Source organism: Callionymus lyra, chromosome 7 (genome assembly GCF_982586985.1).
Source record: "Callionymus lyra chromosome 7, fCalLyr1.hap1.1, whole genome shotgun sequence".
Lineage (NCBI taxonomy): Eukaryota > Metazoa > Chordata > Actinopteri > Syngnathiformes > Callionymidae > Callionymus > Callionymus lyra.
The window spans coordinates 590,110-615,624 of record NC_141824.1 but is presented as its reverse complement, the minus strand read 5'-3'; the positions used below and the strand labels follow the sequence as shown (position 1 = coordinate 615,624).

The 25,515-nt window shown below is 34.4% G+C and overlaps 1 protein-coding gene across 1 annotated transcript in view; it reads left to right on the top strand.

The window, feature by feature from the left end:
- LOC148074576 (uncharacterized) overlaps window positions 1–25,515 on the top strand; it is a 114,822-nt gene that overhangs the window by 11,860 nt on the left and 77,447 nt on the right. The window contains 14 exon segments of the mRNA XM_087796064.1: window positions 732–911; window positions 1,124–1,240; window positions 2,275–2,424; window positions 2,492–2,644; window positions 2,706–2,921; window positions 2,982–3,086; window positions 3,379–3,523; window positions 6,337–6,548; window positions 6,602–6,814; window positions 6,874–6,977; window positions 8,332–8,485; window positions 8,551–8,650; window positions 16,269–16,432; window positions 16,496–16,729. Of these exon segments, the coding sequence (XP_087652190.1) occupies window positions 732–911; window positions 1,124–1,240; window positions 2,275–2,424; window positions 2,492–2,644; window positions 2,706–2,921; window positions 2,982–3,086; window positions 3,379–3,523; window positions 6,337–6,548; window positions 6,602–6,814; window positions 6,874–6,977; window positions 8,332–8,485; window positions 8,551–8,650; window positions 16,269–16,432; window positions 16,496–16,729 (2,247 nt within the window).

The window sequence follows — 25,515 nt, the reverse complement described above, 5'->3', positions numbered from 1 at the left end:
GGCTCCTGAGGCTCCTGAGGCTCCTGAGGGACAAGGAGGATCAAGACTTTGAAGGATCAGTGTCGACAGAGGGATCAGGGAGAGGAGGATGAGTGAAGAGGAGGATGAGTGAAGAGGAGGAAGAGTGAAGAGCAGGAAGGATCCTGGTCATCAGTGATGAATGAGCAGCTTCAACACACTTGACCTCCTTCGTTTAAAACCCTTCACTGGAAAATTATGTTTAAAAAAAAATCACCTTTTCAAACTTTAATGTATTCTAAATTTCTACAGACCTTGAAAAGGGATTTTTCACAAATGAGCAAACGCTGCACGAGTGTCTGGAGTATTAACCAGTCGTGGAATCCATCTTTAAAAGCCTCTCAGTCGTCCTGCAGCAACGGAATATAAATGGAGACAAGCTGTCAATCAAATGAACAGTTGCTCGCGTCCTGCTGATGCGTGACTCATTCTACTGTCGCTGAGATTCATCTACATTTTCCCTCTTTCACCACAAATATATGCAGGAGGCAGTTTTGACTTCGACACGAGTCTAACTGAGACTTTTCTTCAAGGTAGACTCGAGCAGAACCAACATGTTTCTGTTCTAGAGTCCAAGCTGCTCCTTCTCTAGATCCATCTGACACAATATCATTAGATTTATATTATTATTATTATTCATATATATCAATTCTATTGAACTCGGTTCTTAAAAACGAATTCTTTCTTTCTCTGATCATGTTCATGTTCCTCAGGTTGGTTCTGTGTGTCAGCAGCATGGAACTCGCAACCCTTCGATCTGGACAATTACACAAACGCCAACTGTCTGTGTCCGGCGACCTCCACTGGGGGGCGCTGTCAGGCCGGTTTTTACTGCCCATCAGGGAGTTCTGAGCCCGTTCTGTGCCCGCCCGGAACCTTCTGTAACGTCTCAGGTACCTCTCGAGAATATTCTGTTCTCCCCAGATATGATCTAATGAAGTAACAAATAAGTACTTCTGTGTTTAAGATTATATTCGTGTTTTTTCAAGCTTTGGATCAAAATCCAGATTTATTGAAAAACGCTTTATTCTTATGATTGATGATGATTTGAATGATTTCTTATGATCAGAAATAAAGTTTTTAATTTTTATGTTCGACTCTGCAGGTCTGGATCGACCCACAGGTCCCTGCACCGCCGGGTTCTTCTGCACAGGGGGCGCCACTGAGGCCAGACCAACGGATGGAATCATGGGAAATATCTGCCCTCGCGGCTCATACTGTGGTGAGTTGAGTCCACCAGGGGGCACTAGATCTCTATCATCTCCATCAGTCTGTTCTCCTGCTTCATGAAGCTTCACAACATCCTGAGAACAAGGTGTGTGTGATTGTAGTTCACACACAAGATTGTGTTAGATTTTAGTCTTGACTCACAATAACGAAAGAAAAGACACGAGATCAGAGTCAGAGGTTTAACCGACGCCAGCAGCACTCAAACTGCAGCATTACAGCTGATTTATGTTATTTTCCATGTTTTTCTATTTACCATTTTATCGGTTCGAAGCCAAACAAGTCAAGATAAAATCTTTAAAATCTTCCGAAATCTAAAACTAAAATCTTTTCCATGAGCAACTTCACAGAAACGTCATTTCATAAGTTCTGCAGAAAATAACCTCCTCAGCAGAAGTAATACAAGTAAAGTTCTGGTAGAAACGATAGTTTGTTTTGTCACTCGTCTCTTAAAAGTGTTTCCAACTTTCTCGGCGTCACAGATGTTTCATGAACTCGTGTCTGAGTCCATGACTCACGGTCACATGACTCACGGTCACATGACTCACGGTCACATGACTCACGGTCACATGACTCACGGTCACATGACTCACGGTCCTTGACTCACGGTCACATGACTCACGGTCACATGACTCACGGTCACATGACTCACGGTCACATGACTCACGGTCCTTGACTCACGGTCACATGACTCACGGTCACATGACTCACGGTCACATGACTCACGGTCACATGACTCACGGTCCTTGACTCACGGTCACATGACTCACGGTCACATGACTCACGGTCACATGACTCACGGTCACATGACTCACGGTCACATGACTCACGGTCCTTGACTCACGGTCACATGACTCACGGTCACATGACTCACGGTCACATGACTCACGGTCACATGACTCACGGTCCATGACTCACGGTCCATGCTCTCATTGTGCATCTATTTGTGCTGGTGGTTCTGATGGTTCCTCACCTGCGTGGGTCACTGCTGTGACACCTGACTGAAGGACCGCCCACTCTCTCCAACAGTGGAAGGATCATCAGAACCGGATCCATGTCCGTCCGGAACCTTCTCGCCGCGGGCGGGTCTGACCTCTGAGGCCGGTTGTCATCCGTGTCCGGCGGGTCTGTTCTGTGCAGAACCAGGACTCACGGCTCCGACCGGACCCTGTGACACCGGTGAGTTTCTCGATCCGACCCGAACGAGAAAACAAGTCAAGGTCACAATAACCCGTGAGGTCAACAGGTCACTGGTGCCCCTTGGGTCAGGTTTCATCTGCAGCTCTGCCGTGTCCACTCGCACATTTCTGCCCCGAGGGAAGCTCCTCTCCAAGACCATGTCCACCAGGAACCTACCAGGACAGGGCGAGTCAGGCATCCTGCGCCCTCTGCTGGGCAGGTGAGGAACTTCTTTCATCATTTCTTCTTTTAGTCACTTATGAAGTGTTTCCTTCTCGAAGGGTTTTTCTGCAGGTCAAGCGAAGGTCAAACCAACGTCTCTCAGCCACAGCCGTGTCCTGCCGGTCACTTCTGTCCTCCGGGCTCGTCGACACCAGAACAGAACCGCTGCCCCGCCGGAACCTTCAACCCTCTCGACCGCTCAGACAGCGCCGACGAGTGTTCGCCGTGTCCCTCTGGACACTTCTGTCCTTCAGCAGGACGGGCTGGTCCAGCGGGTGAGAACCAGAGGAACAAAGACTCTTTCGTTCATGAGTTGAAGGTTCAAACCCCTGCAGGAGTGTGTCAGGCGGGTCATTGGTGCCGGTCCGGAGCTTCTTCTCCTCATCCACTGGACGGACTCACAGGATCTCTGTGTCCACCTGGACATTATTGTCCCTCAGGTTCAAGTCACGTCTTCATCGTCCTCGTCTTCCTCGTCTTCTTCTCTATTACTTTCATCTTCTTCTTTGTCGTCTTTATCACTTTTTAAGAACGATATGTTCATCTTATCCTACGTTTCTTCTTCTTGGCTTCAACGTTTGTCTCATTTGTCAGGTCTTCACGTCACCATCACCTTCCATCTCCTCTTCCTCGATGGTCGTCTCGCTCTGTTTAGACAAATATTATTTTGTGTATTTTGGACAAGAACTGCTCCGTCTTTGTTCTTCCACGTTGACGTTCCTCTCCTCTCAGGGGCCGTGAGTCCAGAGGGTTGTCCTGTGGGAACCTGGTCCAACATCTCAGGCCTGAGAAGTGAAGACGACTGTCGTCCTTGTCTTGGAGGTTTTTTCTGTGATTCCATTGGCTTGTCTTCACCGACTGGACCATGTCTGGGCGGGTAAAGTCCTCTTCTCTGGTTCTTCAAGTAGGATCTGTTGAAGAGAACGACCTGAACATGTTTATGACCTTCAAGATGAAGGTGTCGTCACGGAAACAACGATGTTTCATTCATTCAATAATTACGTGTTTGTTGTAGAAGAAAGAAAAGATGTTACTGAAGTTGATTCTCAGAGGTAGATAGAGTCATAGATAGAGTCATAGAAAGAGTCATAGATAGAGTCATAGATAGAGTCATAGATAGAGTGATAGATAGAGTCATAGATAGAGTCATAGATAGAGTCATAGATAGAGTCATAGATAGAGTGATAGATAGAGTCATAGATAGAGTCATAGATAGAGTCATAGATAGAGTCGTAGATAGAGTCGTAGATAGAGTCGTAGATAGAGTCGTAGATAGAGTCGTAGAAAGAGTCGTAGATAGAGTCGTAGATAGAGTCGTAGATAGAGTCGTAGATAGAGTCGTAGATAGAGTCGTAGAAAGAGTCGTAGATAGAGTCATAGATAGAGTCATAGATAGAGTCATAGATAGAGTCGTAGATAGAGTCGTAGATAGAGTCGTAGATAGAGTCATAGATAGAGTCGTAGATAGAGTCATAGATAGAGTCATAGATAGAGTCATAGATAGAGTGATAGATAGAGTGATAGATAGAGTGATAGATAGAGTCATAGATAGAGTCATAGATAGAGTGATAGATAGAGTCATAGATAGAGTCATAGATAGAGTCATAGATAGAGTCATAGATAGAGTCGTAGATAGAGTCGTAGATAGAGTCGTAGATAGAGTCGTAGAAAGAGTCGTAGATAGAGTCGTAGATAGAGTCGTAGATAGAGTCATAGATAGAGTCATAGATAGAGTCATAGATAGAGTCGTAGATAGAGTCGTAGATAGAGTCGTAGATAGAGTCATAGATAGAGTCGTAGATAGAGTCGTAGATAGAGTCATAGATAGAGTCGTAGATAGAGTCGTAGATAGAGTCGTAGATAGAGTCGTAGATAGAGTCGTAGATAGAGTCGTAGATAGAGTCGTAGATAGAGTCATAGATAGAGTCGTAGATAGAGTCGTAGATAGAGTCGTAGATAGAGTCGTAGATAGAGTCATAGATAGAGTCATAGATAGAGTCGTAGATAGAGTCGTAGATAGAGTCGTAGATAGAGTCGTAGATAGAGTCGTAGATAGAGTCGTAGATAGAGTCGTAGATAGAGTCGTAGAAAGAGTCGTAGATAGAGTCGTAGATAGAGTCGTAGATAGAGTCATAGATAGAGTCATAGATAGAGTCGTAGATAGAGTCGTAGATAGAGTCGTAGATAGAGTCGTAGATAGAGTCATAGATAGAGTCGTAGATAGAGTCGTAGATAGAGTCATAGATAGAGTCATAGATAGAGTCGTAGATAGAGTCGTAGATAGAGTCATAGATAGAGTCGTAGATAGAGTCGTAGATAGAGTCGTAGATAGAGTCGTAGATAGAGTCATAGATAGAGTCATAGATAGAGTCGTAGATAGAGTCGTAGATAGAGTCGTAGATAGAGTCGTAGATAGAGTCGTAGATAGAGTCATAGATAGAGTCATAGATAGAGTCGTAGATAGAGTCGTAGATAGAGTCGTAGATAGAGTCGTAGATAGAGTCATAGATAGAGTCGTAGATAGAGTCATAGATAGAGTCATAGATAGAGTCATAGATAGAGTCGTAGATAGAGTCATAGATAGAGTCGTAGATAGAGTCATAGATAGAGTCGTAGATAGAGTCGTAGATAGAGTCGTAGATAGAGTCATAGATAGAGTCGTAGATAGAGTCGTAGATAGAGTCATAGATAGAGTCATAGATAGAGTCGTAGATAGAGTCATAGATAGAGTCGTAGATAGAGTCGTAGATAGAGTCATAGATAGAGTCGTAGATAGAGTCATAGATAGAGTCATAGATAGAGTCGTAGATAGAGTCATAGATAGAGTCGTAGATAGAGTCGTAGATAGAGTGATAGATAGAGTCGTAGATAGAGTCGTAGATAGAGTCATAGATAGAGTCGTAGATAGAGTCGTAGATAGAGTCATAGAGTCGTAGATAGAGTCGTAGATAGAGTCATAGATAGAGTCGTAGATAGAGTCATAGATAGAGTCGTAGATAGAGTCGTAGATAGAGTCGTAGATAGAGTCATAGATAGAGTCGTAGATAGAGTCATAGATAGAGTCGTAGATAGAGTCATAGATAGAGTCATAGATAGAGTCATAGATAGAGTCATAGATAGAGTCATAGATAGAGTCATAGATAGAGTCATAGATAGAGTCATAGATAGAGTCGTAGATAGAGTCGTAGATAGAGTCGTAGATAGAGTCGTAGATAGAGTCATAGATAGAGTCATAGATAGAGTCATAGATAGAGTCGTAGATAGAGTCATAGATAGAGTCATAGATAGAGTCATAGATAGAGTCATAGATAGAGTCATAGATAGAGTCGTAGATAGAGTCGTAGATAGAGTCATAGATAGAGTCATAGATAGAGTCATAGATAGAGTCATAGATAGAGTCATAGATAGAGTCATAGATAGAGTCATAGATAGAGTCATAGATAGAGTCATAGATAGAGTCGTAGATAGAGTCATAGATAGAGTCATAGATAGAGTCGTAGATAGAGTCTCTATAGATAGAGTCTCTATAGATAGAGTCTCTATAGATAGTCTTCAGCTTCATCTTTAGCTCTTGCTGTCAGACGTAATGTGTCAGACACTGACCTCTAGTGGCGTAAAAAGAAACGAAAACAATGAAAATCATCAACATTACTGTCTTGATGGAACGCGACACGTGACCTCGTCCTGCAGCTTCTTCTGCGCAGGTGGAGCGTCGTCGTCCAGCCCGACTGATGGCGTCAGTGGAGGATCCTGCCCTGAAGGTCACCACTGCCCTGAAGGAAGTGTTGAACCTCGTCCCTGCAAGCCAGGGACGTACGCAGCTGCGACTCACGCGGTCCAGTGTGAAGTGTGTGATCCGGGCTGGTTCTGCCCGACTGGATCTCTGCTGCTGTGTCCTGCAGGTCCGTCCACCACCTGCTCTCCGTCCTCAGACCTCAGACCTGTTTCCACGCAGGGTTCTTCTGTCCTGAGGGAACCGGGTCTGACCCGAGAAGCTGTCCGGCCGGAACTTACGGTCCTGACCCCGGATCCTGGTCCGTGTCTCAGTGCAGGCGCTGTGACGGCGGCCATTACTGCTCGTCCATCAATGCCAGCGCCGTCAGTGGAGCCTGTGAGGCAGGATTCTACTGCTCGCCTGGAAGCTCTTCTCCACGTCCAGCCTCTGCAGGTTAACACTGTCTTACCTTCAGTATCGATCCTGCAACTGATGCCTTGTGTTCGTCACAGAAGGAGGACCATGTCCTGTCGGTCACTACTGCCCCGAGGCCTCCGTCCATCCCTCGCCGTGTCCACCAGGAACCTTCTCCCATCTCAGCAGATTAGTCTCAAAGGTTGTCTTGGTTACAGCAGCACATCCACGAGTCACACGTTTGATACGTTTTAAAAGATTCTTTCACGTATTATTGCTGCAGTTACACACGAACGTTATTTATCACCAGAGCTCGTCAAACACAGATGTTCCTCTGTTGGTTCTGGTTCTGGTTCTGTATTTGTTTGAGCTGCAGGAGCGTAAATACATATACACATAAACATATAATTAAATATATAAATAAATAAATATATAAATAAATATATAAATAAACATATAATTAAATATATAAATAAATAAATATATAAATAAATGTATAAATAAATATATAAACATATAATTAAATATATAAATAAATAAATATATAAATAAATGTATAAATAAATATATAAATAAATAAATATATAAATAAATGTATAAATAAATATATAAACATATAATTAAATATATAAATAAATAAATATATAAATAAATATATAAATAAATATATAAATATGTAAATAAATAAATATATAAATAAATATATAAATAAATATATAAATATATATATATATATATATAAATACATAAATAAATAAATGAATATATAAATAAATAAATATATAAATAAATAAATATATAAATAAATAAATATATAAAGAAATGTATAAATAAATATATAAATAAATATATAAATACATATATAAATATATAAATAAATATATAAATAAATATATAAATAAACATATAATTAAATATATAAATAAATAAATATATAAATAAATGTATAAATAAATATATAAACATATAATTAAATATATAAATAAATAAATATATAAATAAATATATAAATAAATATATAAATATGTAAATAAATAAATATATAAATAAATATATAAATAAATATATAAATATATATATATATATATATAAATACATAAATAAATAAATGAATATATAAATAAATAAATATATAAATAAATATATAAATACATATATAAATAAATATATAAATAAATAAATATATACATAAATATATAAATAATTATTAAAATAAATATACAAATAAATATACACTGTAGCGTTCATCTTGGTGAAGCACTGACGTCTTCTATTCTATTCTATGTCAATGTGATGAAATGAAGCTAAAAGAAGTAGAAACTGTTGTCTTCACTGATCCTGGAGCAGAAACGAGAAAAACATCAATAAAGACAATCAAGCAGAAGCTAAATTGATTTTTCTGTCTTCAACACGTTTAACGATGTCTTAAATATTGAGATCACGTGAAGATCTAAACCTTCCTGGTGTTGAACTGGTTTTCCTCGTGTAGATCGAAGCAGCAGATGTTTGTTGACATGAAGATCAATGTCTGACCTTCTAAGTCTCTGTGTCGACAGGACGGATGTCGGCCTTGTCTCCCGGGTTTCTTCTGTGACGCTCCAGGACTTTCTGCTCCTGCCGGGAAATGTCAGGCAGGATTCTTCTGTGTGGAGGGATCATCTGAACCTGGACCTGCTCTGAAGGACCTCCACGGAGGAGTGTGTCCTCCAGGTGAGTCCTCAGGTCAGGAGACGTTATGGACGAAGTGATGAACTGTGATGACTCTCGGACATCAGGACACTTCTGCCCAGAAGGTTCTGCTGCTCCTCAGCCATGTCCGGCCGGAACCATCAGCAGTGAAGAAGGTTCGAGCAGATGCTCCTCCTGCCCTGCAGGGTAAATGTACTGCACGCCTCGAATACTACTGTAATACTAGTACTTACTGTCATTCTAAAGTATTCCATTTAAAATGATTATACTAAAGCGTTGGTATTTAAAATGATTATACTAAAGTATTTGTATTTAAAATAATTATACTTAAGTATTTTTATTTAAAATAATTATAATTAAGTATTTCTATTTAAAATGATTATACTTAAGTATTTTTATTTAAAATAATTATACTTATGTATTTCTATTTAAAGTACTAAAGTATTTCTATTTAAAGTACTAAAGTATTTCTATTTAAAGTACTAAAGTATTTCTATTTAAAGTACTAAAGTATTTCTATTTAAAGTACTAAAGTATTTCTATTTAAAGTACTCTCAACCAGGAGTCAATATTATTTGACTAATATTGTTTTTTTTAATTCCTCTCTGGTTTTCAGCGAATATTTGTCCAGTTTTATGTTTAATTTTCATTTATGTTGTTATTTCGTCAAAGTGACATCCATGATCTGATGTTGTTTCCCTTCATCACTGAAGCCTGTAGAACATGTGAACATGTGAACATGTGAACATGTGAACATGTGAACATGTGAACATCTGAACATGTGAACATCTAGACATCTGAACATGTGAACATGTGAACATGTGAACATGTGAACATGTGAACATGTGAACATCTGAACATCTGAACATGTGAACATCTAGACATCTGAACATGTGAACATGTGAACATGTGAACATGTGAACATCTAGACATCTGAACATGTGAACATGTGAACATCTAGACATCTGAACATGTGAACATGTGAACATCTGAACATGTGAACATCTGAACATGTGAACATCTGAACATCTAGACATCTGAACATGTGAACATGTGAACATCTGAACATGTGAACATCTGAACATGTGAACATGTGAACATCTGAACATCTGAACATGTGAACATGTGAACATGTGAACATCTAGACATCTGAACATGTGAACATGTGAACATCTGAACATCTGAACATGTGAACATCTGAACATGTGAACATCTGAACATGTGAACATCTGAACATCTGAACATGTGAACATCTAGACATCTGAACATGTGAACATGTGAACATGTGAACATGTGAACATCTGAACATGTGAACATCTAGACATCTGAACATGTGAACATGTGAACATGTGAACATCTAGACATGTGAACATGTGAACATGTGAACATCTAGACATCTGAACATGTGAACATCTGAACATCTAGACATGTGAACATGTGAACATGTGAACATGTGAACATCTGAACATCTGAACATGTGAACATGTGAACATGTGAACATGTGAACATCTGAACATGTGAACATGTGAACATGTGGACATCTAGACATCTGAACATGTGAACATGTGAACATGTGAACATCTGAACATCTAGACATCTGAACATGTGAACATCTAGACATGTGAACATGTGAACATCTAGACATCTGAACATGTGAACATCTGAACATTTAGACATGTGAACATGTGAACATGTGAACATGTGAACATCTGAACATGTAGACATGTGAACATGTGAACATGTGAACATGTGAACATCTGAACATGTGAACATCTGAACATCTGAACATCTGAACATGTGAACATGTGAACATCTAGACATCTGAACATGTGAACATGTGGACATCTGAACATCTGAACATCTGAACATCTAGACATGTGAACATGTGAACATGTGAACATCTGAACATGTGAACATCTAGACATGTGAACATGTGAACATGTGAACATGTGAACATGTGAACATGTGAACATGTGAACATGTGAACATGTGAACATCTGAACATCTGAACATGTGAACATCTAGACATGTGAACATCTAGACATGTGAACATGTGAACATCTAGACATGTGAACATGTGAACATGTGAACATGTGAACATGTGAACATGTGAACATCTGAACATCTGAACATGTGAACATCTAGACATGTGAACATGTGAACATCTAGACATCTGAACATGTGAACATCTGAACATGTAGACATGTGAACATGTGAACATGTGAACATCTGAACATGTAGACATGTGAACATGTGAACATGTGAACATGTGAACATCTGAACATGTGAACATCTGAACATCTGAACATCTGAACATCTGAACATCTGAACATCTGAACATCTAGACATCTGAACATGTGAACATGTGGACATCTGAACATCTGAACATCTGAACATCTAGACATCTGAACATGTGAACATCTGAACATGTGAACATCTGAACATCTGAACATCTAGACATGTGAACATGTGAACATGTGAACATGTGAACATGTGAACATGTGAACATCTGAACATCTAGACATCTGAACATGTGAACATGTGAACATGTGAACATGTGAACATCTGAACATGTGAACATCTAGACATGTGAACATGTGAACATGTGAACATGTGAACATGTGAACATGTGAACATCTGAACATGTGAACATCTAGACATGTGAACATGTGAACATCTAGACATGTGAACATGTGAACATGTGAACATGTGAACATGTGAACATGTGAACATGTGAACATGTGAACATCTGAACATGTGAACATGTGAACATGTGAACATCTGAACATGTGAACATCTAGACATGTGAACATGTGAACATCTAGACATGTGAACATGTGAACATGTGAACATCTGAACATGTGAACATGTGAAAATCTGAACATCTGAACATCTGAACATCTGAACATGTGAACATGTGAACATGTGAACATCTGAACATCTGAACATCTAGACATGTGAACATGTGAACATGTGAACATGTGAACATGTGAACATCTGAACATCTAGACATGTGAACATGTGAACATGTGAACATGTGAACATGTGAACATCTGAAGATCTGAACATCTAGACATCTGAACATGTGAACATGTGAACATGTGAACATCTGAACATCTGAACATGTGAACATGTGAACATCTGAACATGTGAACATGTGAACATGTGAACATGTGAACATCTGAAAATGTGAACGTCTGAACATGTGAACATGTGAACATCTGAACATGTGAACATGTGAACATCTGAAAATGTGAACGTCTGAACATGTGAACATGTGAACATGTGAACATGTGAACGTCTGAACATGTGAACATGTGAACATGTGAACATGTGAACATCTAGACATGTAAACATGTGAACATGTGAACATCTGAACATCTAGACATCTGAACATCTGAACATCTGAACATCTGAACATCTGTACATCTGAACATCTAGACATGTGAACATCTGAACATCTAGACATGTGAACATGTGAACATGTGAACATGTGAACATGTGAACATCTGAACATGTGAACATCTGAACATCTGAACATCTGAACATCTGAACATCTGAACATCTGAACATCTGAACATCTGAACATCTAGACATCTGAACATGTGAACATCTGAACATGTAGACATGTGAACATGTGAACATCTGAACATCTGAACATGTAGACATGTGAACATGTGAACATGTGAACATGTGAACATGTGAACATCTGAACATGTGAACATCTGAACATGTGAACATCTAGACATCTGAACATGTGAACATGTGAACATCTGAACATGTGAACATCTAGACATGTGAACATGTGAACATGTGAACATGTGAACATGTGAACATGTGAACATCTGAACATCTGAACATCTGAACATGTGAACATCTAGACATGTGAACATGTGAACATCTAGACATGTGAACATGTGAACATGTGAACATGTGAACATGTGAACATGTGAACATCTGAACATGTGAACATCTAGACATGTTAACATGTGAACATCTAGACATGTGAACATGTGAACATGTGAACATCTGAACATGTGAACATGTGAAAATCTGAACATCTGAACATCTGAACATGTGAACATGTGAACATGTGAACATGTGAACATGTGAACATGTGAACATCTGAACATCTAGACATGTGAACATGTGAACATGTGAACATCTGAACATCTAGACATGTGAACATGTGAACATGTGAACATGTGAACATCTGAAGATCTGAACATCTAGACATCTGAACATGTGAACATGTGAACATGTGAACATCTGAACATCTGAACATGTGAACATGTGAACATGTGAACATGTGAACATCTGAACATGTGAACATGTGAACATGTGAACATCTGAAAATGTGAACGTCTGAACATGTGAACATGTGAACATCTGAACATGTGAACATGTGAACATGTGAACATGTGAACATCTGAAAATGTGAACGTCTGAACATGTGAACATGTGAACGTCTGAACATGTGAACATGTGAACATGTGAACATGTGAACATCTAGACATGTAAACATGTGAACATGTGAACATGTGAACATGTGAACATCTGAACATCTAGACATCTGAACATCTGAACATCTGAACATCTGAACATCTGAACATCTAGACATGTGAACATCTGAACATCTGAACATCTAGACATGTGAACATGTGAAGATGTGAAGATGTGAACATGTGAACATGTGAACATCTGAACATGTGAACATCTGAACATCTGAACATCTGAACATCTGAACATCTGAACATGTGAACATCTGAACATCTGAACATGTGAACATCTAGACATGTAAACATGTGAACATGTGAACATCTGAACATCTAGACATGTGAACATGTGAACATGTGAACATGTGAACATGTGAACATGTGAACATGTGAACATCTGAACATCTAGACATGTGAACATGTGAACATGTGAACATCTAGACATCTGAACATGTGAACATCTGAACATCTGAACATGTGAACATGTGAACATCTGAACATCTGAACATCTGAACATCTAGACATGTGAACATGTGAACATCTGAAGATGTGAACATGTGAACATGTGAACATGTGAACATCTAGACATCTGAACATGTGAACATGTGAACATCTGAACATGTGAACATCTGAACATGTGAACATGTGAACATGTGAACATCTAGACATCTGAACATGTGAACATGTGAACATCTGAACATCTGAACATCTGAACATGTGAACATCTAGACATGTGAACATGTGAACATCTGAACATGTGAACATGTGAACATGTGAACATGTGAACATGTGAACATGTGAAGATGTTAACATGTGAACATCTGAACATCTGAACATCTGAACATCTGAACATCTGAACATCTGAACATCTGAACATGTGAACATGTAAACATCTAGACATCTGAACATGTTCACATGTTCACATGTTCACATGTTCACATGTTCAGATGTCTAGATGTTTACATGTTCACATGTTCACATGTTCACATGTTCACATGTGAACATCTGAACATCTGAACATCTAGACATGTGAACATGTGAACATGTGAACATGTGAACATGTGAACATCTGAACATCTGAACATCTGAACATCTAGACATGTGAACATGTGAACATCTGAAGATGTGAACATCTGAACATGTGAACATGTGAACATGTGAATATCTGAACATCTGAACATCTAGACATGTGAACATGTGAACATCTGAAGATGTGAACATCTAGACATGTGAACATTTGAACATGTGAACATGTGAACATGTGAACGTCTGAACATGTGAACATGTGAACATGTGAACATGTGAACATCTGAACATGTGAACATCTGAACATGTGAACATCTGAACATGTGAACATGTGAACATCTGAACATGTGAACATCTAGACATGTAAACATGTGAACATGTGAACATGTGAACATGTGAACATCTGAACATCTGAACATCTAGACATGTGAACATGTGAACATGTGAACATGTGAACATCTGAACATCTGAACATCTAGACATCTGAACATGTGAACATGTGAACATGTGAACATGTGAACATCTGAACATCTAGACATGTGAACATGTGAACATCTGAAGATGTGAACATCTAGACATGTGAACATGTGAACATCTGAACATGTGAACATGTGAACATCTGAACATGTGAACATGTGAACATCTGAACATATGAACATCTAGACATGTAAACATGTGAACATGTGAACATGTGAACATGTGAACATCTGAACATCTGAACATCTAGACATGTGAACATGTGAACATGTGAACATCTAGACATGTGAACATGTGAACATGTGAACATCTGAACATGTGAACATGTGAACATGTGAACATGTGAACATGTGAACATCTAGACATCTGAACATGTGAACATGTGAACATGTGAACATCTAGACATCTGAACATGTGAACATCTGAACATCTAGACATCTGAACATCTAGACATCTGAACATGTGAACATGTGAACATCTGAACATGTGAACATCTGAACATGTGAACATGTGAACATGTGAACATCTAGACATCTGAACATGTGAACATGTGAACATCTGAACATCTGAACATCTGAACATGTGAACATCTAGACATGTGAACATGTGAACATCTGAACATGTGAACATGTGAACATGTGAACATGTGAACATGTGAACATGTGAAGATGTTAACATGTGAACATCTGAACATCTGAACATCTGAACATCTGAACATCTGAACATGTGAACATGTAAACATCTAGACATCTGAACATGTGAACATGTGAACATCTGAACATGTGAACATCTAGACATGTGAACATGTGAACATGTGAACATCTGAACATGTGAACATGTGAACATGTGAACATCTGAACATGTGAACATGTGAACATCTGAACATCTGAACATCTGAACATCTAGACATGTGAACATGTGAACATGTGAACATGTGAACATGTGAACATCTGAACATCTAGACATCTGAACATGTGAACATGTGAACATGTGAACATGTGAACATCTGAACATGTGAACATCTGAACATCTGAACATCTAGACATGTGAACATGTGAACATCTGAAGATGTGAACATCTAGACATGTGAACATGTGAACATGTGAACATGTGAACATGTGAACATCTGAACATGTGAACATGTGAACATCTGAACATATGAACATCTAGACATGTAAACATGTGAACATGTGAACATGTGAACATCTGAACATCTGAACATCTAGACATGTGAACATGTGAACATGTGAACATCTAGACATGTGAACATGTGAACATCTGAACATGTGAACATGTGAACATGTGAACATGTGAACATGTGAACATGTGAACATCTAGACATCTGAACATGTGAACATGTGAACATGTGAACATCTAGACATCTGAACATGTGAACATCTGAACATCTAGACATCTGAACATGTGAACATGTGAACATGTGAACATGTGAACATCTAGACATCTGAACATGTGAACATGTGAACATCTGAACATGTGAACATCTGAACATGTGAACATGTGAACATGTGAACATCTAGACATCTGAACATGTGAACATGTGAACATCTGAACATCTGAACATCTGAACATGTGAACATCTAGACATGTGAACATGTGAACATCTGAACATGTGAACATGTGAACATGTGAACATCTGAACATGTGAACATCTAGACATGTGAACATGTGAACATGTGAACATCTGAACATGTGAACATGTGAACATGTGAACATCTGAACATGTGAACATGTGAACATCTGAACATCTGAACATCTGAACATCTGAACATCTTCTGTCTTCACAGCTTCTACTGTCCTGGTGGTTCTGACGTTGGTCTCCACGAGTGTCCAGCGGGTCATTACTGCCCAACTGGCACCAGCTGGAGACACCAGTATCCATGTCCATCTGGATCCATCAACCCCGACACTCAGAGGTCCACACATCTGGACTGTCTCCTCTGCCCTCGAGGTCACATGATCACATGTTTGCTCCACCAACAGAAGTTCTGGAAGGTTCTCTTGATCTGCTCAGGTCGGTTCTGCTCGGGTTCTGGTCTGAGCGCGGCCACAGGCGTGTGTACGGCCGGTTATTACTGCGTCTCCGGCGCTCGCTCGTCCTCGCCCAGGGACGGTCAGACGGGAGACAGATGTCCTGCAGGGTCTTACTGTCCCGAGGGGTCCTGGTCTCCTGAACCCTGTCCCCGAGGACGAGCCAGCAACACCACAGGAAACAGACTCGCCTCGGACTGTCTGCCTTGTCCACCAGGTGGTCCTCGTTCACCAGCTACAGACATAGATGTCAAAATTTAAGATAAGCTACAATAATTGATCGAGTCATAGGTGTGATCATATTTAAGATAAGATACAATAATTGATCGAGTCATAGGTGTGATCATATTTAAGATAAGATACAATAATTGATCGAGTCACAGATGTGATCATATTTAAGATAAGATTCAATAATTGATCAAGACATAGGTGTGATCATATTTAAGATAAGATACAATAATTGATCGAGACATAGATGTGATCATATTTAAGATAAGATACAATAATTGATCAAACATAGATGTGATCATATTTAAGATAAGATACAATAATTGATCGAGACATAGGTGTGATCATATTTAAGATAAGATACAATAATTGATCGAGTCATAGATGTGATCATATTTCAGATAAGATACAATAATTGATCGAGTCACAGATGTGATCATATTTAAGATAAGATACAATAATTGATCGAGTCACAGATGTGATCATATTTAAGATAAGATTCAATAATTGATCAAGACATAGGTGTGATCATATTTAAGATAAGATACAATAATTGATCGAGACATAGATGTGATCATATTTAAGATAAGATACAATGATTGATCAAGTCATAGATATAATCATATTTAAGATAAGATACAATGATTGATCGAGTCATAGATATAATCATATTTAAGATAAGATACAATAATTGATCGAGACATAGATGTGATCATATTTAAGATAAGCTACAATGATTGATCAAACATAAATGTGATCATATTTAAGATAAGCTACAATGATTGATCAAACATAGATGTGATCATATTTCAGATAAGATACAATAATTGATCGAGTCACAGATGTGATCATATTTAAGATAAGATAAAATAATTGATCGAGTCACAGATGTGATCATATTTAAGATAAGCTACAATGATTGATCAAACATAGATGTGATCATATTTAAGATAAGCTACAATGATTGATCAAACATAGATGTGATCATATTTAAGATAAGATACAATGATTGATCAAACATAGATGTGATCATATTTAAGATAAGATACAATGATTGATCAAACATAGATGTGATCATATTTAAGATAAGATACAATGATTGATCAAACATAGATGTGATCATATTTAAGATAAGCTACAATGATTGATCAAACATAGATGTGATCATATTTAAGATAAGCTACAATGATTGATCAAACATAGATGTGATCATATTTAAGATAAGATACAATAATTGATCAAACATAGATATAATCATATTTAAAATAAGATACAATAATTGATCGAGTCACAGATGTGATCATATTTAAGATAAGATACAATAATTGATCGAGACATAGATGTGATCATATTTAAGATAAGCTACAATGATTGATCAAACATAGATGTGATCATATTTAAGATAAGATACAATGATTGATCAAACATAGATGTGATCATATTTAAGATAAGATACAATAATTGATCAAACATAGATGTGATCATATTTAAAATAAGATACAATAATTGATCAAACATAGATGTGATCATATTTAAGATAAGATACAATGATTGATCAAACATAGATGTGATCATATTTAAGATAAGATACAATAATTGATCGAGTCACAGATGTGATCATATTTAAGATAAGCTACAATGATTGATCAAACATAGATGTGATCATATTTAAGATAAGATACAATGATTGATCAAACATAGATGTGATCATATTTAAGATAAGATACAATAATTGATCAAACATAGATGTGATCATATTTAAGAAAAGATACAATAATTGATCAAACATAGATGTGATCATATTTAAGATAAGATAGAATGATTGATCAAACATAGATGTGATCATATTTAAGATAAGCTACAATGATTGATCAAACATAGATGTGATCATATTTAAGATAAGCTACAATGATTGATCAAACATAGATGTGATCATATTTAAGATAAGCTACAATAATTGATCAAACATAGATGTGATCATATTTAAGATAAGCTACAATGATTGATCAAACATAGATGTGATCATATTTAAGATAAGCTACAATGATTGATCAAACATAGATGTGATCATATTTAAGATAAGCTACAATGATTGATCAAACATAGATGTGATCATATTTAAGATAAGCTACAATGATTGATCAAACATAGATGTGATCATATTTAAGATAAGATACAATGATAGATCAAACATAGATGTGATCATATTTAAGATAAGCTACAATGATTGATCAAACATAGATGTGATCATATTTAAGATAAGATAAAATGATTGATCAAACATAGATGTGATCATATTTAAGATAAGATACAATGATTGATCAAACATAGATGTGATCATATTTAAGATAAGATACAATGATTGATCAAACATAGATGTGATCATATTTAAGATAAGATACAATGATTGATCAAACATAGATGTGATCATATTTAAGATAAGATACAATGATTGATCGAGTCATAGATATAATCATATTTAAGATAAGATACAATGATTGATCGAGTCATAGATATAATCATATTTAAGATAAGCTACAATGATTGATCAAACATAGATGTGATCATATTTAAGATAAGATACAATAATTGATCGAGTCACAGATGTGATCATATTTAAGATAAGATAAAATGATTGATCAAACATAGATGTGATCATATTTAAGATAAGATACAATGATTGATCAAACATAGATGTGATCATATTTAAGATAAGATACAATGATTGATCAAACATAGATGTGATCATATTTAAGATAAGATACAATGATTGATCAAACATAGATGTGATCATATTTAAGATAAGATACAATGATTGATCAAACATAGATGTGATCATATTTAAGATAAGATACAATGATTGATCGAGTCATAGATATAATCATATTTAAGATAAGATACAATGATTGATCGAGTCATAGATATAATCATATTTAAGATAAGCTACAATGATTGATCAAACATAGATGTGATCATATTTAAGATAAGATACAATAATTGATCGAGTCACATATGTGATCATATTTAAGATAAGATACAATAATTGATCGAGTCACAGATGTGATCATATTTAAGATAAGCTACAATGATTGATCAAACATAGATGTGATCATATTTAAGATAAGCTACAATGATTGATCAAACATAGATGTGATCATATTTAAGATAAGATACAATAATTGATCAAACATAGATGTGATCATATTTAAAATAAGATACAATAATTGATCAAACATAGATGTGATCATATTTAAGATAAGATACAATGATTGATCAAACATAGATGTGATCATATTTAAGATAAGATACAATAATTGATCAAACATAGATGTGATCATATTTAAGATAAGATACAATGATTGATCAAACATAGATGTGATCATATTTAAGATAAGATAAAATGATTGATCAAACATAGATGTGATCATATTTAAGATAATATACAATGATTGATCAAACATAGATGTGATCATATTTAAGATAAGATACAATGATTGATCAAACATAGATGTGATCATATTTAAGATAAGATACAATGATTGATCAAACATAGATGTGATCATATTTAAGATAAGATACAATGATTGATCAAACATAGATGTGATCATATTTAAGATAAGATACAATGATTGATCAAACATAGATGTGATCATATTTAAGATAAGATACAATAATTGATCAAACATAGATGTGATCATATTTAAGATAAGATACAATGATTGATCAAACATAGATGTGATCATATTTAAGATAAGATACAATGATTGATCAAACATAGATGTGATCATATTTAAAATAAGATACAATAATTATTCAAACATAGATGTGATCATATTTAAGATAAGCTACAATGATTGATCAAACATAGATGTAATCATATTTAAGATAAGATACAATAATTGATCAAACATAGATGTGATCATATTTAAAATAAGATACAATAATTGATCAAACATAGATGTGATCATATTTAAGATAAGATACAATGATTGATCAAACAAAGATGTGATCATATTTAAGATAAGATACAATAATTGATCAAACATAGATGTGATCATATTTAAGATAAGATACAATGATTGATCAAACATAGATGTGATCATATTTAAGATAAGCTACAATGATTGATCAAACATAGATGTGATCATATTTAAGATAAGCTACAATGATTGATCAAACATAGATGTGATCATATTTAAGATAAGATACAATGATTGATCAAACATAGATGTGATCATATTTAAGATAAGCTACAATGATTGATCAAACATAGATGTGATCATATTTAAGATAAGATACAATGATTGATCAAACATAGATGTGATCATATTTAAGATAAGATACAATGATTGATCAAACATAGATGTGATCATATTTAAGATAAGATACAATGATTGATCGAGTCATAGATATAATCATATTTAAGATAAGATACAATGATTGATCGAGTCATAGATATAATCATATTTAAGATAAGCTACAATGATTGATCAAACATAGATGTGATCATATTTAAGATAAGATACAATAATTGATCGAGTCACAGATGTGATCATATTTAAGATAAGATAAAATGATTGATCAAACATAGATGTGATCATATTTAAGATAAGATACAATGATTGATCAAACATAGATGTGATCATATTTAAGATAAGATACAATGATTGATCAAACATAGATGTGATCATATTTAAGATAAGATACAATGATTGATCAAACATAGATGTGATCATATTTAAGATAAGATACAATGATTGATCAAACATAGATGTGATCATATTTAAGATAAGATACAATGATTGATCGAGTCATAGATATAATCATATTTAAGATAAGATACAATGATTGATCGAGTCATAGATATAATCATATTTAAGATAAGCTACAATGATTGATCAAACATAGATGTGATCATATTTAAGATAAGATACAATAATTGATCGAGTCACATATGTGATCATATTTAAGATAAGATACAATAATTGATCGAGTCACAGATGTGATCATATTTAAGATAAGCTACAATGATTGATCAAACATAGATGTGATCATATTTAAGATAAGCTACAATGATTGATCAAACATAGATGTGATCATATTTAAGATAAGATACAATAATTGATCAAACATAGATGTGATCATATTTAAAATAAGATACAATAATTGATCAAACATAGATGTGATCATATTTAAGATAAGATACAATGATTGATCAAACATAGATGTGATCATATTTAAGATAAGATACAATAATTGATCAAACATAGATGTGATCATATTTAAGATAAGATACAATGATTGATCAAACATAGATGTGATCATATTTAAGATAAGATAAAATGATTGATCAAACATAGATGTGATCATATTTAAGATAATATACAATGATTGATCAAACATAGATGTGATCATATTTAAGATAAGATACAATGATTGATCAAACATAGATGTGATCATATTTAAGATAAGATACAATGATTGATCAAACATAGATGTGATCATATTTAAGATAAGATACAATGATTGATCAAACATAGATGTGATCATATTTAAGATAAGATACAATGATTGATCAAACATAGATGTGATCATATTTAAGATAAGATACAATAATTGATCAAACATAGATGTGATCATATTTAAGATAAGATACAATGATTGATCAAACATAGATGTGATCATATTTAAGATAAGATACAATGATTGATCAAACATAGATGTGATCATATTTAAAATAAGATACAATAATTATTCAAACATAGATGTGATCATATTTAAGATAAGCTACAATGATTGATCAAACATAGATGTGATCATATTTAAGATAAGATACAATAATTGATCAAACATAGATGTGATCATATTTAAAATAAGATACAATAATTGATCAAACATAGATGTGATCATATTTAAGATAAGATACAATGATTGATCAAACATAGATGTGATCATATTTAAGATAAGATACAATAATTGATCAAACATAGATGTGATCATATTTAAGATAAGATACAATGATTGATCAAACATAGATGTGATCATATTTAAGATAAGCTACAATGATTGATCAAACATAGATGTGATCATATTTAAGATAAGCTACAATGATTGATCAAACATAGATGTGATCATATTTAAGATAAGATACAATGATTGATCAAACATAGATGTGATCATATTTAAGATAAGCTACAATGATTGATCAAACATAGATGTGATCATATTTAAGATAAGATACAATGATTGATCAAACATAGATGTGATCATATTTAAGATAAGATACAATGATTGATCAAACATAGATGTGATCATATTTAAGATAAGATACAATGATTGATCAAACATAGATGTGATCATATTTAAGATAAGATACAATGATTGATCAAACATAGATGTGATCATATTTAAGATAAGATACAATGATTGATCAAACATAGATGTGATCATATTTAAGATAAGATACAATGATTGATCAAACATAGATGTGATCATATTTAAGATAAGATACAATGATTGATCAAACATAGATGTGATCATATTTAAGATAAGATAAAATGATTGATCAAACATAGATGTGATCATATTTAAGATAAGATAAAATGATTGATCAAACATAGATGTGATCATATTTAAGATAAGCTACAATGATTGATCAAACTTAGATATGATCATATTTAAGATAAGATACAATGATTGAGCAAACATAGATGTGATCATATTTAAGATAAGATACAATGATTGATCAAACATAGATGTGATCATATTTAAGATAAGCTACAATGATTGATCAAACATAGATGTGATCATATTTAAGATAAGATACAATGATTGATCAAACATAGATGTGATCATATTTAAGATAAGATACAATGATTGATCAAACATAGATGTGATCATATTTAAGATAAGCTACAATGATTGATCAAACATAGATGTGATCATATTTAAGATAAGCTACAATGATTGATCAAACATAGATGTGATCATATTTAAGATAAGCTACAATGATTGATCAAACATAGATGTGATCATATTTAAGATAAGATACAATGATTGATCAAACATAGATGTGATCATATTTAAGATAAGATACAATGATTGATCAAACATAGATGTGATCATATTTAAGATAAGATACATTGATCAAACATAGATGTGATCATATTTAAGATAAGATACAATGATTGATCAAACATAGATGTGATCATATTTAATATAAGATACAATAATTGATCAAACATAGATGTGATCATATTTAAGATAAGCTACAATGATTGATCAAACATAGATGTGATCATATTTAAGATAAGCTACAATGATTGATCAAACATAGATGTGATCATATTTAAGATAAGCTACAATGATTGATCAAACATAGATGTGATCATATTTAAGATAAGATAAAATGATTGATCAAACATAGATGTGATCATATTTAAGATAAGATACAATAATTGATCAAACATAGATGTGATCATATTTAAGATAAGATACAATGATTGATCGCGTCATAGATATAATCATATTTAAGATAAGATACAATAATTGATCGAGTCATAGGCGTGATCATATTTAAGATAAGCTACAATGATTGATCAAACATAGATGTGATCATATTTAAGATAAGCTACAATGATTGATCAAACATAGATGTGATCATATTTAAGATAAGCTACAATGATTGATCAAACATAGATGTGATCATATTTAAGATAAGCTACAATGATTGATCAAACATAGATGTGATCATATTTAAGATAAGCTACAATGATTGATCAAACATAGATGTGATCATATTTAAGATAAGCTACAATGATTGATCAAACATAGATGTGATCATATTTAAGATAAGCTACAATAATTGATCAAACATAGATGTGATCATATTTAAGATAAGCTACAATGATTGATCAAACATAGATGTGATCATATTTAAGATAAGATACAATGATTGATCAAACATAGATGTGATCATATTTAAGATAAGCTACAATGATTGATCAAACATAGATGTGATCATATTTAAGATAAGATACAATGATTGATCAAACATAGATGTGATCATATTTAAGATAAGATAAAATGATTGATCAAACATAGATGTGATCATATTTAAGATAAGCTACAATGATTGATCAAACATAGATGTGATCATATTTTAGATAAGATACAATAATTGATCAAACATAGATGTGATCATATTTAAGATAAGATAAAATGATTGATCAAACATAGATGTGATCATATTTAAGATAAGATACAATGATTGATCAAACATAGATGTGATCATATTTAAGATAAGCTACAATGATTGATCAAACATAGATGTGATCATATTTAAGATAAGATACAATGATTGATCAAACATAGATGTGATCATATTTAAGATAAGATAAAATGATTGATCAAACATAGATGTGATCATATTCAAGATAAGATACAATGATTGATCAAACATAGATGTGATCATATTTAAGATAAGATAAAATGATTGATCAAACATAGATGTGATCATATTTAAGATAAGCTACAATGATTGATCAAACATAGATGTGATCATATTTAAGATAAGATACAATAATTGATCAAACATAGATGTGATCATATTTAAGATAAGATAAAATGATTGATCAAACATAGATGTGATCATATTTAAGATAAGATACAATGATTGATCAAACATAGATGTGATCATATTTAAGATAAGCTACAATGATTGATCAAACATAGATGTGATCATATTTAAGATAAGATACAATGATTGATCAAACA